The sequence below is a fragment of the Notolepis coatsorum genome, assembly GCF_963971535.1.
Source record: "Notolepis coatsorum genome assembly, contig: SUPER_11_unloc_1, whole genome shotgun sequence".
Classification (NCBI taxonomy): Eukaryota; Metazoa; Chordata; class Actinopteri; order Aulopiformes; family Paralepididae; genus Notolepis; species Notolepis coatsorum.
In genome coordinates, this window is record NW_028174870.1 from 1,152,078 (window position 1) to 1,170,301 (window position 18,224).

Sequence of the window (18,224 nt, forward strand, 5' to 3'; positions counted from 1 at the left end):
CGTTGGCGGACCGCAAATGACATCACGCCGTCGCCATCAATCCATCTCTACAGACTGTATGAATTAAAGTTGCGTTTTTATTTTTTTATTTTTTTTAAATGTAGCCAAGAGTAAAGACCCTAGCCCCATAACCCTTATAGCATGCAGGTTATGCGATCATTATATGATATTCTGTACCCACAAAAAGCTAAAACAAAAGGCCGGCTGTCACAAAACAGTCACATCTAGGGACCTCAAAACCTACTCTAGCGAGGCCTTTAACCAAGAACTGGAGAGTCTGGACTGGTCAGATGAGCTCAGTGGTACACTAGTTCAAAAAACATGGCTTGGTTTCAAAACCAAATTCTCATCAATACTAAACAACATGGCCCCCCTAAGAACCACCAGGGTTAAAAATCGCGCTGAGCCATGGATGCACTCCGAAATACTGACAGCTATGAAAACCAGAGACAAAAAATGCTCTGAACTTCATAAAAGTCAGTCAAAGCTTACCAAAAGCTCAAACAGTGAACTCCAAGCCCACGTGGTTGAACTCAAACAACAAAGAAACAGACTAATAAACGATGTAAACACCATGATCAAATCTGCAAAAATAAATGTCATCAATGACAAAACTGAGGAAAACAAAAACAAACCCTGTGAACTTTGGAAATTACTCAACAACCAACTAGGCTGCAGTAAAAAACTAAAAACCAGATTTACAAACATCAACATAAAGACAGAAAACACTCATCACAGACAAGCTGGATGTAGCCAATTACTTAAACATTTTCTTTACAAACATAGCCACAACACTGGTTATTAAACTACCCTCCCACTCAGGGCATTTTGGGGTAGAACACAGCCTAGCCTTCTGCAAAGATGATTTCAAACTCGAAATGGTAACAACAGATGAGGTGCTCAAAAAACTGAGCGCCCTCCAACCTAACAAGGCCACTGGCCATGACAACATCCCCTCCAAATTCCTCAGAGACTCAGCAGCCGCCATCACCCCAGTCATCACACACATAATAAACCTCTCCATAAAACAGGGACACGTCCCCAAGGACTTCAAAATTGCGAGAGTGACCCCCCTGCACAAAAAGGCAGCAAATTAGACCCAGGCAACGACCGCCCTGTTTCTATTCTTACCTCCATCTCGACACTGTCAATCACTCTATTCTGATTGACAAGCTAAAAGCAATTGGTTTTGATAGTTCATCAGTGAGCTGGATGCAATCCTACCTGGAGGGGAGAGAACAGGTGGTGGAGGTTAACGGTACACAATCCCCCCTCCCCTCCCAGTGAGCTGTGGTGTTCCACAAGGAGGCATACTAGGATAGCTACTGTTCCTAATTTATGCAACTTGTTCCTGTTCACGGACGACTCAGCCCTGCTGGTCTCTGACAGGGACAAGTTACAGGTTGAAAAAGCCCTCAGCTCTGAACTCGGCAGAATCTGCATATGGCTCGCTGATAACAAACTATCATTACACCTGGTCCATTCTCTTTGGATCAAATAACAAACTCAGCAAGACCGACGGCTTCTCAGTTACAGTGGGTGACAATATTGTCACAAGGAAAGAAGATATTACCTACCTGGGTTCCATCCTAGAGGCTAATGTTTCCTGTGACAAAATGGCATCCAATGTAAAAAAAAGTCAACCAACAAACTCGATTCTTGTACCGGATCTCCTCTCTGGTAAACAAGAATACCCTGAAGACTCTGGCAGGAGCACTCATTCAAGGGTACTACGACTATGCTTGCACCTCATGGTACCAAAGCACCTCTAAGGCGCTAAAAACAAGATTACAAACATCACAAAACAAACTGGTCAGACTACTGTTTGACCTTACTCCTAAAACCCACTTCACCCCTGCCCACTTTGACAACCTAGGATGGCTTAGAGTAGACGACAGAGTACAGCAACTTGCAATGGGCCTGGTTTACAAGATACACTACACCAGGGGTCGGCAATTAGGTTTGCTCACGGGCCAAATGTTCCCCAAACCATTGAATGGCGGGCCAGTATCAAAAACAATGGCTAATTTAATATAATGATAGTGCATTTTTTTTAACTCTGTCAAAATAAATGAGCTGCATAGGCATAATAAACTGTAAGCGACATATACATGTTTGCACTGTCTTTTTTCTATTATAAAGTGCCTCTCGGGTGCATAACACATGAACAGATCAGTCATTTGATTTTAATGCAGGTGCTCGCATTAGTTCAAGTTCTTTAATAGTTGTCATACAGAAGTACAGAATACTTTCATACAAAATGCTTCTTACTGTTACGCTCCAGAGACTGTGCTAGACAAGATAGTATCAAATAACATAATAACATAATATAGCATGAATTTAGAAGAAGAAAATGAGGTCACAGTGTTCGGTATAGACATATGTACAATGTTCTGAGTTACCATATAATATACAATACACAATACTATGCAGTGTACTAATGTACAGTACTATCTAGTGCAAAGCAGAAATGGGATGAGGTACAATTTTAGGTACAATTTACAGTAAGGTGTACGAGTTGTAGTGCAATCCTTCATCCATAAATATAAAGTGTGGGGAGTGGGTGCTACAGTGTGTTTGTTTAAAGTGGGTGTGTGCTATAAAGTGTGTGGAGTGGGTGCTACAGTGTGTTTGTTTAAAGTGAGTGTGTGCGTGTGGATGTGTGTGCTATGTGTGTTTGGTGGTTGTTGTTGTGTAGTGTTCATTCATTGTTCGTTTAGCAGCCTGATGGCCTGGGGATAGAAGCTACTTCTGAGTCTTTCTGTGCTCGCCTTGAGACTCCTGTATCGCTTGCCTGACGGCAGCAGTTCAAAGAGGCAGTTGTTCGGGTGGCTCGAGTCCTTAATAATTCTCTTAGCCTTCCCCTTGCAACGCTTGTAGTAAATGTTCTGGAGGGTGGGGAGCCCCCCTCCAATTGTGCGTTCGGCTGAACGTGTCACTCTTTGTAGTCTGCTTTGGTCTTTTGCAGTGCTATTCCCAAACCAGGAGGTGATGTTGCCGGTCAAGATGCTCTCTATTGTACATGAGTAGAAGTTCTTAAGGATCTTCTGGCTGACTTGGAACTTCCTTAGGCGCCTGAGGAAGTAGAGGCGTTGTCGTGCCTTCTTCACCACACTGTTAATGTGTGTGGTCCATGTCAAGTCCTCGGATATGTAGGCTCCGAGGTACTTGAAGCTGTTGACTCTCTCAACCGGTGCCCCGTCGATGCTGAGGGGGCTGTAGTCCTTGACCCCCGACCTCCTGAAGTCCACAATCATCTCCTTTGTTTTGCTGACGTTCAGGGAGAGGCTGTTTTCCTGGCACCATCCCGCCAGGACCTTGACCTCTTCCAGGTAGGCCCTCTCGTCGTTGGCAGAGATCAGGCCCACCACCACTGTGTCGTCAGCAAATTTGACGATTGTATTGCTACTCCGCTGAGCCACACAGTCGTGTGTGTACAGGGAGTAGAGGAGGGGACTCAGAACACAGCCCTGGGGGGCCCCTATGTTGAGGGTGATGGATGAGGAGGTGCAGTTGCCTGCTCTCACCACCTGGGGTCTGCCAGTCAGGAAGTCCAAGACCCACTGGCAGAGGTCATAGCCCAAGCCCAGGTCCCTGAGCTTGGCTATGAGTATGGAGGGGACTATGGTATTGAATGCCGAGCTGTAGTCGATGAATAGCATTCTCACATAGTTCCCCTGCCTCTTGTCCAGGTGTGATGCTGCTGTGTGCAGCACATGGGATATGGCGTCCTCCGTGGACCTGTTGGGGCGGTATGCAAATTGCAGGGGGTCCATGTTGATGGGGAGGGAGGAGCAGATGTAGCCCTTTACTAGCTTCTCGAAGCACTTCATGGCTATGGAGGTGAGAGCTACAGGGCGGTAGTCGTTGAGGCAAGCAGGCTTGGATTTTTTGGGTACAGGGATAATAGTGGACTTCTTCAGGCAGGTGGGGATGACAGCCTGTTCTAAGGACAGGTTAAATATGTCAGTGAATACTGGGGCCAGTTGGTCGGCACAGACCAACACATGAACAGATCAGTAGGGTGGGCATTTGATTTGCAGCACCACGGCGGGTGTATTATAAATCAAATGTATTATTATTATTATAACGCATGAACAGATCAGTAGGGTGGGCATTTGATTTGCAGCACCGCGGCGGGTGTATTATAAATCGAATGTATTATTATTATTAAAACACAACTCACCATAATGCAGCCCTGCCCTGGGCTTATTATTGTTTCTGTTTCGGTCCTCCAAAATCCCTGCTAATGTTTGTAACATGTCAAATGTCCACTCGCGTTGAATGCAACTACTTTATCTTCTGCCAACTTGAACACAGTTGCTTCATTGCCTCGTGTTGCCATGTCAACACGCGAGAGTCACCTGTTGCGATAAACCCGTATTTTAAGTATGACTCCTGTTTATTAAAAGAAGCTTTATGTGTCTTGGAGGTCGTAGGCTCCTCTTCTGGCTCCTCCGTTGGTATTTCCCCGTTGCAAAGAAGCTATCCAAAGACGTTTGTTTTGTTATTTTTAACACATTTTTGCAAACGTTAGTCGCTCGCATGATCGCATCCCAAACGCGGAAGTGAAAGTGAAATTCCATTGGTTCTCCCAGTCCACGTGACCATTTCTAGCATTTCAATTGGCTATAGTGACAGACATAGATATGATGAATAGATAGATACAGCTTCACAAAGACACTCTGGCGTCACAAGTTAATATTTCCTGCGCGTAAAATAAACATCATATTCTCAAAATAAACTGCCGGGCCAGAAATTATTGCTGGCGGGCCCATTTCGGCCCGCGGGCCGCCTATTGCCGACCCCTGCACTACACCACTAAGGTACCCATGTACATATCGAAATACTTCCCAAAGATCAGTGAATACCACGATCACAACACCAGAGGGAGTTCCATCTCTGTCATAAAAGCCGACAGACGAGGGCAAAGTGCCGCGACGTGTGCGTGATGGTCTGATCCTTAAGTGGTTAAACATTATGCTAATAGCAGTAGTCATACCATCTCTCTCTCTCTCTCTCTCTCTCTCCCCCTCTCTCTCTCTCTCTCTCTCTCTCTCTCTCTCTCTCTCTCTCTCTATCTCTCTCTTTCTCTCTCTCTCTCTCTCTCTCTCTCTCTCTCTCTCTCTCTCTCTCTCTCTCTCTCTCTCTCTCTCTCTCTCTCTCTCTCTCTCTCTCTCTCTCTCTCACAGCTTTTGGAGAATATGCCTCAAGTTTCTTCGGTGGTTCCTCCGGTAAAAAGCATTACCATGGCAACCAGGAGCCATTGGCGAGCGAGGGTTCCGGCAGCCTCTGGGGAGTTGCCGTGCTACTGTTGCTAGGCTACGGCGTCTACAAGCTCTTCCTCAGTGGGAACACGGCCCAGGGGGGGCAGGAGGGGGACGCTGGAGATAATCGCCATGGATTCGCTGCAGGACCCCCGCCCCCAGGCTTCAGACCGGACTTCACTGGTAGGTGATACAGAATGTTAGCATGACCCCGTGTTAAAGGATTAGTAAAGCATGTTAGAAGTCAAGTACTTTTATTTTAGCATGACCCCGTGTTAAAGGATTAGTAAAGCATGTTAGAAGTCAAGTACTTTTATTTTAGCATGACCCCGTGTTAAAGGATTAGTAAAGCATGTTAGAAGTCAAGTACTTTTATTTTAGCATGACCCCGTGTTAAAGGATTAGTAAAGCATGTTAGAAGTCAAGTACTTTTATTTTAGCATGACCCCATGTTAAAGGATTAGTAAAGCATGTTAGAAGTCAAGTACTTTTATTTTAGCATGACCCCATGTTAAAGGATTAGTAAAGCATGTTAGAAGTCAAGTACTTTTATTTTAGCATGACCCCGTGTTAAAGGATTAGTAAAGCATGTTAGAAGTCAAGTACTTTTATTTTAGCATGACCCCATGTTAAAGGATTAGTAAAGCATGTTAGAAGTCAAGTACTTTTATTTTAGCATGACCCCATGTTAAAGGATTAGTAAAGCATGTTAGAAGTCAAGTACTTTTATTTTAGCATGACCCCGTGTTAAAGGATTAGTAAAGCATGTTAGAAGTCAAGTACTTTTATTTTAGCATGACCCCGTGTTAAAGGATTAGTAAAGCATGTTAGAAGTCAAGTACTTTTATTTTAGCATGACCCCGTGTTAAAGGATTAATAAAGCATGTTAGAAGTCAAGTACTTTTATTTTAGCATGACCCCGTGTTAAAGGATTAATAAAGCATGTTAGAAGTCAAGTACTTTTATTTTAGCATGACCCCATGTTAAAGGATTAGTAAAGCATGTTAGAAGTCAAGTACTTTTATTTTAGCATGACCCCGTGTTAAAGGATTAGTAAAGCATGTTAGAAGTCAAGTACTTTTATTTTAGCATGACCCCGTGTTAAAGGATTAGTAAAGCAAGTTAGAAGTCAAGTTCTTTTATTTTAGCATGACCCCGTGTTAAAGGATTAGTAAAGCAAGTTTGAAGTCAAGTTCTTTCAAATTTAGCCTTAGCATGAGGTGTTGGCTTTGGTTAGTTATGGTACTCACCATTGTATCCTATATAATAAGGTCGGGTGGGCCTCTCTGGCAGAGAGACGTAAGTTGCATTGCAATCTTTTTATCTATAAAGCCATAATTAGAGATTGTCCAAATTATATGAGTTCTTTATTGGAATGGACCACTTGACCCTGTCATACACAATCCAGTTTTTGGCTTACACTTAGAGTGCCTAGAGTTTGTACTGAACTTGGTAGATCTGCTTTTGGCTTTTTTGCCCCTACATCATGGAATACCCTGCAGGAAACACTGAAACTAGACACTCTAGTGTCTATGGGTCGGTTTAGAACCTTAATGACCAATCAGGTCACCACAATATGTAATTGTTTTTAAATTATTACCTCTGTTTTAATTTTGAGCTATTTTATTCTTTTTAAAAGATTTTTTATTATTATTATAATTTTTTTTATGTATTTTAAAATGTGCTCTTAATTATTCTGATTGTCTGATGTCTTTATATTTATGAACACACTGTGACACTTGTGTATGTAACATCTCGACGTCACTGTAAATGAGTTTAATTACTCAGTGTATTATCGAGTATAAATAAAGATTGAATGAAAATTCCACAACTTTACACCAATAACTGAAGGACACAAGGTGCGTGCAAACTGATGATTAAAATTTAATTTCCTCCTACTAAACTCACTTTCTAAATGAAAAAGATTTTGTAACTTTTCTGGCAGTATCTTATTTCTTGCCCTAAACATAATTAACACTGTTTGAGACTTAACCATGTCTTCAAGTTTAATTATTCTAGATTTAATAAATAATATGTTTGTGTCTTATGTTATGTGTGATTCTTACAGCCCTCTTCTGTAGTATATATAATGGTTTTATATTGGTCCCATAAGTATTCCCCCATACTTCAACACACTAACTGAGATAAGGTGAGATGAGTGAACAGTAGAGAAGAGTAGTTCTCATTGCCTCATACTCTAACACAGGGGTCGGCAACCTGCGGCTCCGGAGCCACATGCATTTAGCCAATCAGCTGCGGCTCCCTGGCCCAAATTTTTTTTTTTTTATTAAAATGTCTCTTATTTTGGAGATCGATGTCATACTGTGACACTGAAATGAAAAAATATTTCATCAACTAAAATATTTAGTCAACAAAAATATTTCATCAACTAAAATATACAGTACGTCACACCCCGCGCCTCTCCCTGCCGTCTGCAAGTGGCTAATCTTGAGTTTCCGACCCCCCAGTAAGCTAACCATAGATAAATCCAAAAAAAGGAAAGTCTGAGGAAAATAGAGGGTTTAATTCAGCGTGGACAGATTAATTTGCTTTCACGACTAACGATGCAGGCTTACCTGTATGCCTGATATGTGGTGCGAAATTTGCGAAGAACGAAACATTTACTTTTTATTTTATAGATTTTCCACCGGCACCCAATGCCGGAAATAATGCAGTGTTGACCAGTTTATAAAAAATATTTAAAATGTTTATTAGCAACACCGAGCTTTCAAACCACCCCGGTTTTGTGTGTGAAACCCTCGTGCAACTGTGAGTACCTTTGACATTTCTCTGTGACAGATTTAGAACGAACAGTTCGTAAATAACCAGTGCTTCAGAGTGAATGTTCCCATGACTAGTTCGGTCGAATTAGTACACTCATTTGAGTAGTGGAAAAGGGGTAGGATTAAATAAGTGTATACTTCTTCCTACTCCTTTTCGAACATGTAAATTGAGTTATGTTTTGCTTTTGTTTAGTTATTTATTTAGTTTGAGTTATGTTTTGATTTTGTTTAGTTATTTATTTTGTTTGTATTCATTTATATGTTCGAAATAAAGATTTCAAATCAAATCAAAAGGACTCAAATAGAGCTGCATAGTTCAGGGTTTTATTTCAAAGTAGGTCTACACTACACATGGTAGTCTTTTTTCAAAGTGGACTACTTTTTATTTTGTTCCACAAATAAGGGAAGGACTCAAATATACCTGAAATAGTTCAGGGTTTTATTTCAAAGTCGGTCTACAGACACCAGTGTTTTGTCTCCTCTTCTGTGTTTTATTTAAAAATAAGTCTACACAGCCAGTCTTTTTTCTCCTCTTCATAAGAGTTTGAGGTTTTCCTTTGTTATAACAGGTAAAAACAGCAATAAAAAGTAATTTTTTTTCTTTTTGTTGCTTTATAATTCCATTAATGCAACAAACTGTGTGCTATATGTATAAAGTATAATAAATCCCAAATTACTTTGGGTATGCAATTGTCAGGCGTTTTATGCTAAATGTGGGGTCTGCTTGGGGATATATAAAACGTTATACACTGTTATCTTCATTTTAAGGGTAAATAGGTTGTGCGGCTCCCTGAGCATTTTATTTTGTGGGAGGGGGGGGGGGTGTCTCTTTTGATAGTAAAGGTTGCTGACCCCTGCTCTAACACATCCTTTACTTTATTCATAACAAAAATACTCTTGGGAATCTTTTTTTTAACATGTGCTATATGAGATTTCCATATTAGTTTATCATCCATAATTACACCAAGAAAACGAAATTCAGTAACTCTCCATATCAACTCCATCTATGGACAATACTATGTTAGGGGTTAGGGATTGTTTTGGTCACTCGTGTGCTCATTTTATGCCTGTCTTTTTTCAGTTGTGAAGCACTTTGAGCTGCAATTTTTGTATGAAAGGTGCTACCACACGGCATTACATATTGTTTTTCCGGTTTAAAGGTTACTGATTTACTAGAGTGTACTCCTGAAATCATCGACAGATATCCCTCCGCCCACACCGTTATCATTCATATCGGAACAAATGACGTAATGGCTAGACAATCCGCTAAACTCCAATCTGACTTTGAATCACTCATTCTCACTGTTGAGAGTCTGGGCAAAATATGCATTGTGTCCGGCCCCATTCCATCCATAGGTCGTGGATCTGAACGATTTAGCCATTTGTTCTGGTTGCACCAATGGCTACAGACCTATTGTACTGCTACAGAACTTTGCCATATAAATAACTTTGATCTGCTCTGGTCCAGGAAAGACCATTACAGACCCGATGGCATCCATCCAAACATATCGGGGGTAAATGTGCTAAAGCATAACGTCATACAATGTGTAGCATCACTGGCCTGACAACTAGGCCTATCTGGCTCTGTAGACTATCTACAGAAGCAGCCTACCTACAAAGAAACACGCTGAGTGTCATCCCGGTTCTGACCACCAGAAGACCAATCAGTTCAGATTCAGTTCAGTTCAGAGTTTTTATTTGCCACATGGAATCATACAATCAGAGTTTCTTCATTACACAATCATAAATAACATTCCATGGACAAAAGGAGCAGGAAGAAGAATAAATCTTATAGTTACCTGCCCCTTATTCCTTTTTTTTTTTTTTTTTGATATTTTTGCACAAATCTTTACATTATTTACGGAGTACCTTTTCACAGCATAATATGCAACATCCAAGATTCGCCTTTTTCATTTTTTGTGACAACATACAAAACATGCAAGAGACTCATACAAATACACTAATAACTGACATGGAAATTAAAGAAGCACTTACACAAAAAAAACATACTATACATTGTGCATATACATCCCTGATATATATATATATATATATATATACGTCATACGTTACATGTAGACCGATCTACCTGCGAGCAGGTATGTGCTGCATCTTTTCTTTTCTTTTTTTTTTTTTCTTTTTTTTTTACGTTTCAGCTACGCCTGTGTGTGTCTCCTATATACTTGTGTATCCCCCTATGTGTCAGTGAAAGCCTATATCTCAACTATGTGTATATGTAGGTGTATGTATGTCTATTTCCTATATATGAGTATGTGCATGTATGTGTTCTTTTTTACCTGCCCCTTATTCCTAAACTAAAGAAGTATTTACTTAATGGTCGGCGTACAACCTAATTTACACAAATAATAATTCATACCATTATACAAGAAACTCACAATCCACAGTTAAACAAGAAAAAAATTAAATAATAATAATAATAAAGAATAAAAGAAAGAGAAAAAAAAGAAAAGAAAATATCTCACTATTCAGATCACATTCGATTTTCATACTGACTAAATATAATTTTTTTATAATTTTCTTTGAATTGATAAACACTATTACATCCCTTAAGCTCGCTATGGAGAGAATTCCACAACTTTACACCAATAACTGAAGGACACATCTGTTTAAGTGTGGTACATGCAAACTGATGTTTAAAATTGTATTTTCTCCTACTAAACTCACTTTCTAAATGAAAAAGATTTTGTAGTTTTTCTGGCAGTGTATTATTTCTTGCCCTAAACATAATTAACATTGTTTGAAACTTAACCATGTCTTCAAGTTTAATTATTCTAGATTTAATAAATAATGTATTTGTGTGTTCTCGATAACTCAACTTTATGTGTGATTCTTATGGCCCTCTTCTGTAGTATATATAATGGTTTTATATTGGTCCCATAAGTATTCCCCCATACTTCAACACAATAACTGATATAAGGTGAGATGAGTGAACAGTAGTGTTCTCATTGCCTCATACTCTAACACATCCTTTACTTTATTCATAACAAAAATACTCTTGGACATCTTTTTTTTAACGTGTGCTATGTGCGATTTCCATGTTAATTTATCATCCATAATCACACCAAGAAAACGAAATTAATTAACTCTCTCTATATCAACTCCATCTATTGTCAGTACTATATTTTCATCTAGTTTTCGATTGCCAAAAATCATAAATTTAGTTTTTTTCAGATTCAGTGATAGCTTATTTACATCAAACCATTTCTTTAGCTTTGTCATTTCATACACAATATATTCAGCTAGTTCCTTTCAATTATTTCCAGAGCAAAAAAAATTGGTATCATCAGCAAACAAGACAATGTTTAATCAATTACTCATTGTCACGTCCCATATGTAAATCGAACCTAATCAATATCAGTGTTCAACCACAGACTGTCTCACGCCCCACTACAAAACCCGTACAGCTAAAACTAGCACTGTTCAACGTTAGAGCGCTGAAACAAAAATCATTTCTGATAAATGAACTCATAGTAAAAAATGGTGTACATTGTATGTTTTTAGTAGAGACATGGCTAGACAACATCACTGGTGTAGCAACACTGATTGAGACCTGCCCTTCCAATTTTAAATTCTATCAATCAAACAGACAGAGTGGGAGGGGAGGAGGAATAGCAGCCATCATCTCCACTCAATTTGTGTGCAGTGATATTGACCTGGGAACATTTTCATCATTTGAATACCTTGCTATTGTATTGAAAACAGAACTGCCAGTAGCAGGGTTAGAAATAAAAAAAAAATTCAAGGGCTTTTTTTGCCCCTCTTAATTGATTTTGGGTTTTTTTTTTTTGTATTTCGGGGGCCCGACATTTTTAGAATGAAAATTAACATAAAGATTATAAAACATTGTTGACACTTTTTTTTACAGTCTTCGTCCCTATGTTTGATAACGTAATGTTAATGTCTCCATATATAGGGCTCTACGCTAACCTTTTTCCCAAGGAGCACATGTGCTCCTAAATAAAATGTTAATAAATAAAACCTAAATACAAATTTAGGAGCACACAAAGAAATTTAGGAGCACAGTGACAATTGTTCAAGTAACACACACACACACGATGTGTGACATGGCTTGGTTTCATGTTTTGAAACTTTTGAGGTACCTTCAATTATCTGTAAATAATACATACATACTCTATCTAAATAGATTAAATATGATTGTCCCTGAGGGCCTCTGGATCAATGAATGTCTAATATTGAATAATATTATTAGCTATTTTATTTTTAACATCCCTAATTCCAACAGTCAAGAGGCTTGTTTCAAATTGATACATGAAAAACCCCACACACGCAACAACATCCACCTCAAACACAACAAAAGAACAGAGCATCTCATGAACTATGTCATGGACTCTATATGGACTGTCAGCTGAACTCGCACCAATGCATAGGGAAATAGTAAGACATCCCAGAATTATTTCATAATACAAGTTTTGAATGGACGTTTGGATTAAAATCATCCCGAAGACAGCACTGGAACGTTTGTGAGTATAGGCTCTGGCCAGATCGATCAATGAAATACGTTGCGCGCTCAGCGCTGTGGAATGAAGGAAATGCGCATCGGGATCGGATTTGGATGTTATTCTTTGAAGTTGTGTTACAAATGGAACGGTCTTTCCCCGCCGAACACAAGTTACTTAACGTTACACAGGTCGCGCTATGCAGATGCTTAGCTTGCTAACGTTAAGTTACACTACGCATGCTTGATGAGCATCTCTGTCTATCTGCGTTCGCACCTCTCAAGCACCCTGTAACATGCAGCGGGCCCCGCCTCCCTCCCTCCTTGCATTCCACCCAAAAACTGAATTTCAGTCCAGTTTCTGAACTATTAACAGCGGAGCTGTTTTGTAATCTTCACTCGTCTCGCACACTGCAAGTCAATTATTTTTCCGGTTCGCACACACACATATTATTAGGGGCAAATACGAGGGAAATGCTCGCACTGTAGAGCATATATATAATTATATATATAATTAGTAAACTGTCTGGGGCTTTTCTTGCCCCCCTTAACTGATTTTTGAGGGCATTTGGTCAATTTTCGAGGGCATTTTTGCCCCAAGCCCCCGTTAATTTTGAACCCTGGCCAGTAGTGTGTGTGACATTGTATCGACCACCAAAGTACTCGCCACTCTTCATACAGGAATTTTCAGAACTCATATTGATCTGCATTACCAGGTATGATCGAATCATTCTTAACACTTTGGTTGCCTTGGGTTAAATTCATGATATACCATAGGTTGCCGGCTCTATTTGTCAATGGAGAAGTACCCCTTCTTTGCATGGCTATAACTTTTTAAATTCTATTGCTACATTGCCATTATTAGGGCCCATTCAAAGTCCTATATGTATTGTTCATTGTGTAGCAACGTTAAACTTTTTCATTCACATATTCATAGTAAAGTATGGTCTAATGTATAAGTATGTTTTCATCTCTTTCTGCAGCTTTCTCCAGAACGTGATCTATAGCCCCAAATGCATTATATTGATGATGCAATACAGTTTTATGGCAATCAGCGCGATATAAAAAATTCCAACTAGACGTACTTCTAGAAGTTACTACACGTCATCTGATGTTGACCGGATGGGCTAGGGGGCGTTTATAATTCCGTGGGCAGCGTTATACCAATCATCTAATGTGGGTCAAATGTTGATAATAGCAGTTAGTATCGAAGACGGTAACGTTACACGCTGAAACTCACCCCAGTCTCCGCGCGCCGTTGGGCGATCATCGTAGAGTAGAAGTCTTATCATTATGGGATGTAAATTTACCCGGTCCATCTCCAGCTTGTATAATGGTATATACGTCCAAATCATGTTGTTTATCGAGTTATTGGCAATCGATCACTGTGTAGCGTGACGAGCCAGAGTCCCGGGACCTATAGCGAGTGCCCGGAAGTACTACGGACGTCTAGCACAACCTCTATGGCACATCCTGTTAAGCGATTGCGCCGATCGGCCACCAGATGGCGCTCCTGAACCGCCAGAGAGCTCAGTGGGTCCTGCTGGTGGATCTCAGGCCAGCGGAGGGGACATATGAATCCGATCGCAGATTTTTGAAATATTGATATAAGGACGCTGTACAGCGTCCCCCGGCAACTTGAGCATGGCCAGCAATGACGTCTAAACACGTTTCATGGCAGTCAAAGTGTTAATGGAGATCTAAACATTCATATCAACAAAAAGGATGACCCCAGGGGTTGCGAGTTTCTGAACCTACTGGACAGTTTTGGACTGGTGCAACATGTTCACGAGGCCACCCACCAACATGGCAACACTCTGGACCTACTAATAACAACAGGGCTAAACATTGAGAATGTATCAGTAAAACAAATTCCAATTTCTGACCATTATTGTGTGTTCTATGGTACAAGTCTAATATTACATAGGACCAGAAGCGAATTCCTAGTTCACAGAAGGCTTCTGGACGCTAGAGTTGAAGCAAAATTCTCTAGTATGATGAAATCATATGACCAATGCAGTGAATCCTCCTTAAATCAGATTCCACTTCCACAGCACCTTGTCAACAGTGTTAGATACTGTCGCCCCTCTGAAGGTTAAAAAGGTAAAAACTGAAATCTCTCCATGGCTAAATAAAACCAATGTTTTTTTTTTTTTTTTTTTTTAATCCACTTTTTCTCCCATTTTCTATATTTTCTCCCATCCCAATTTCGTATCATCCAATTCAACCCTCCCCTGTCACGAACGCAGTTTCTTGCCTCCCACAAGCCGGCTGCAATGTGGTCTAAGTCATACATAGCACAAGTCCCCTCCGGTACTTGAGGTAACAGCAGTCGCATCTTTTCACCTGCGCAGCTCGATCTCTCAGTGGCGAGGAGTAACGCGTGGGAGGCTCACGCTGCCCCCGACACTTCCTGATTCATGCTTTTGTCTCAAGCCGGCTTGACTATTGTAATGCACTGTTAACTGGTCTTCCCAAAGCAACCATTGGGAAGCTTCAGCTTATCCAAAACTCTGCAGCTCGATTACTAACTCGTACAAAGAGAAGAGAACATACCACTCCAGTCCTAGCCACTCTGCACTGACTTCCAATAACTCATAGAATTGATTTTAAGGTCCTTTTCCTGACATATAAAGCTCTTAATGAGCAAGGCCCAAAATACATAGCAAATTCCCTAGTTAGTTATCTGCCCTCAAGAACGCTACGGTCATCCACTACAGGTTTATTAGACACACCCAGAAACCAAAAGAGGATCGGAAGTATGGCATTTGCCAACTATGCTCCAAAACTATGGAACACACTACCAACACACATCAGGAACGCCAGCTCCATACACATTTTTAAAGGAAAATTAAAAACGTACCTATACAGTCTAGCTTACAAATAGTGTACCATGCCTTAGGGAAAGCGAGTATCTTATTGAAATGTTTTTATTATTATGTTTATTTTTTATGTATTGATCTTTTACTGAAATGTTATTTTACTGTACTTTGCCTATTGCCATACTTTTATTACTGTTGTCTTATTAATGTGATGCTTTATTTTTAGTACCCGGAGCTGCTAACTGGCTAACGTTATGAGAGCTAACGTTGCTACCTGCTGTACCCGGAGCTGCTAACTGGCTAACGTTATGAGAGCTAACGTTGCTACCTACTGTACAAGTGCATTGGTTTAGTGCACTTCCTACTTCCTACTTCCGGTTGCTGCTAAACTAGTACAAGTGCATTGGTTTAGTGCATTTCCTACTTCCTAACTGGCTAATGTTATGAGAGCTAACGTTGCTACCTACTGTACAAGTGCATTGGTTTAGTGCACTTCCTACTTCCGGTTGCTGCTAAACAAGTACAAGTGCATTGGTTTAGTGCATTTCCTACTTCCTAACTGGCTAACGTTATGAGAGCTAACGTTGCTACCTACTGTACAAGTGCATTGGTTTAGTGCACTTCCTACTTCCGGTTGCTACTGAACGGACGTGTTTGTGCGGACCTGTTCTCCCAAACTTTCTTGACTGTTTTCATTTTTACGTTATTTTTTCTTTAAAAAAAACATTTTTTAACCATTGATCTTAACTGATCACTGTGACTTTATTGCTTTTATCGTTATATATGCCTATGTTTGTGTACAGCACTTTGACCTACATGACATGTATGAAAGGTGCTTACTTACTTACTTACTTACTTACTTACTTACTTACTTACTTACTTACTTACTTACTTACTTACTTACTTACTTACTTACTTACTTACTTACTTACTTACTTACTATACAAATAAAGTATACGTATCCGATTCAAGGCCCTCGACCTAGCATACCGTGCGGCAAAGGGAACCGCTCCCGCCTACCTCCGGTCAATGGTCTCTAACTACACACCCTCAAGACCCCTACGCTCTGCATCTTCTGGCCGCCTCAGACCTACTCCTATCCAAGCTCCGGGAGGGTCATCAAAGAGAAGCCGCCTATTCTCAGTCCTTGCCCCACAATGGTGGAATGAACTACCCACCCCAGTTAGGACAGCCGAATCCCGTCCAATCTTTCGCCATCGACTAAAGACGCACTTCTTCAACCAGTATCTAAAAAATAAATAAAAATAAAACCAACCCTAACTAACCTTACTGTCATGGACTTGTCCTAATAAACTAACCTACACTGTAACACGCACCACTTTGATGAACATTGTTACTCAGCTGATAGAGTTGTGCCCTTCCTGATGACTTGTTGTACAGAACTTGTAAGTCGCTTTGGATAAAAGCGTCAGCTAAATGACTAAATGTAAATGTAAAGTGTATTATTATTATTTAACAGTAGAATGAATGGTTACGGTTAGGGATTGATTTGGTCACTTAAAGGAACACGCCAACTTTTTGGGAAATTAACTTATTTACCATCTACCCTGGAGCCAGACCAGGCTGCAGAAACAAATTAGTGGGGGGGCATAAAATGTTCTCGGGGGGGCACAATGGTTTTTCAACACAGGTTCCCTTTTATACTTTTCAGCTGGGACAGCGGCGCTGTGGCTTGCTTGGCGCTGCCCACGGTGCTGAACTAAACAGCAGAGGGGCAATTGAAAAATCTAATTTCTCTATCTTAAGAACTTTCACTTATACAAAAACAGACTGAACGGATATATATAACAGACCTGCTGGGGCAGCGGACTGAGAGCAGGGGACACAAACAGGCTGGATAAGATGGTCAAGAAGGCCAGTAGCGTGGTTGGGGTGGAGCTGGACTCTAGCGAGGGTGGCGGAGAGGAGGAACCTTGCTAAGCTCCAGGCCATCAGGGAAAACCCCTCCCACCCACTATACACAGACTTGGCTGACAGGAGGAGCATGTTATAGGCTCACACTACCTAAATGCAGCACTGAACGGCACAGGAAGTCCTTCATTCCGACAGCCATCAGACTATACAATGCATCACTGTGCCTCACTGCATCACTGAGCACAGAGTGACAATTACCATCTTCCTGGACTCTTACTTTTTAAACAGCACTGTGCATTATTACACCTACTGTAGACTTCAGTATATTTTTACTGTATTTATTTACTGCATCTTTTATTCTATTTTTATTCTATTTTATTCTATTCTTAGGCCATTTGTTTTGTTATTCTTATTTGTGACTTGTTCTGTCTAAATGTTTAATGTTGAGTGATTTGCAGTGTCAAATTTCCCTCAGGATAATACATTTCTATTCTATTCTATATCTTTGAAAAGTCTCCATTTATTCAACACTTCTGAATTCACTGGCAAACTGAACTGAACTGACAAAAATAAGGTGCATAAAAAAGCAAACAAAATTCCTCCACAGGCTACTCACCATCATAAGTAGAGAGGCAAGCGGTGTTTGGGGACAGAGTGAAATCTTCTTAAAACAATGCCCCTCCACTCATTCCTGAACTTTTTTGTTAAGTCCTTCTCAAATGCCAACTGAATTAAATTGGCCTTAGTTGCGTCGATGAAGCATACTAAGGCGATGTTTTGTAAAGACGTTCTTGAGGGTAGAAAACGAATTCTCACAGAGTGCCGTGCTAGCTTCAGTAGTGTTGTTGTTGACATCAGTGCCCACTAGGGCTGTCCCCGACTAAGGATTTGGATAGTTGACTTTGATTGAATTTTTTTTTTTTTACCAGGGTGGGCTGGCTCAGTGGGCGGGCCCGGCCCCCTAATGCCCGCCCATGGCGCCGGGACTGCCTGGAGCAGA

General features: G+C 40.5%; 1 protein-coding gene across 1 annotated transcript in view; it reads left to right on the top strand.

Annotated features, from left to right (window-relative positions):
• The window catches only part of LOC311237586 (store-operated calcium entry-associated regulatory factor-like), a 59,226-nt gene that overhangs the window by 14,122 nt on the left and 26,880 nt on the right, over positions 1-18,224 (top strand). Inside the window, exon 4 of the mRNA XM_084338425.1 lies at positions 5,193-5,450. Coding sequence (XP_084194551.1) covers positions 5,193-5,450 — 258 coding nt within the window. The remainder of the gene's footprint in view (positions 1-5,192; positions 5,451-18,224) is intronic.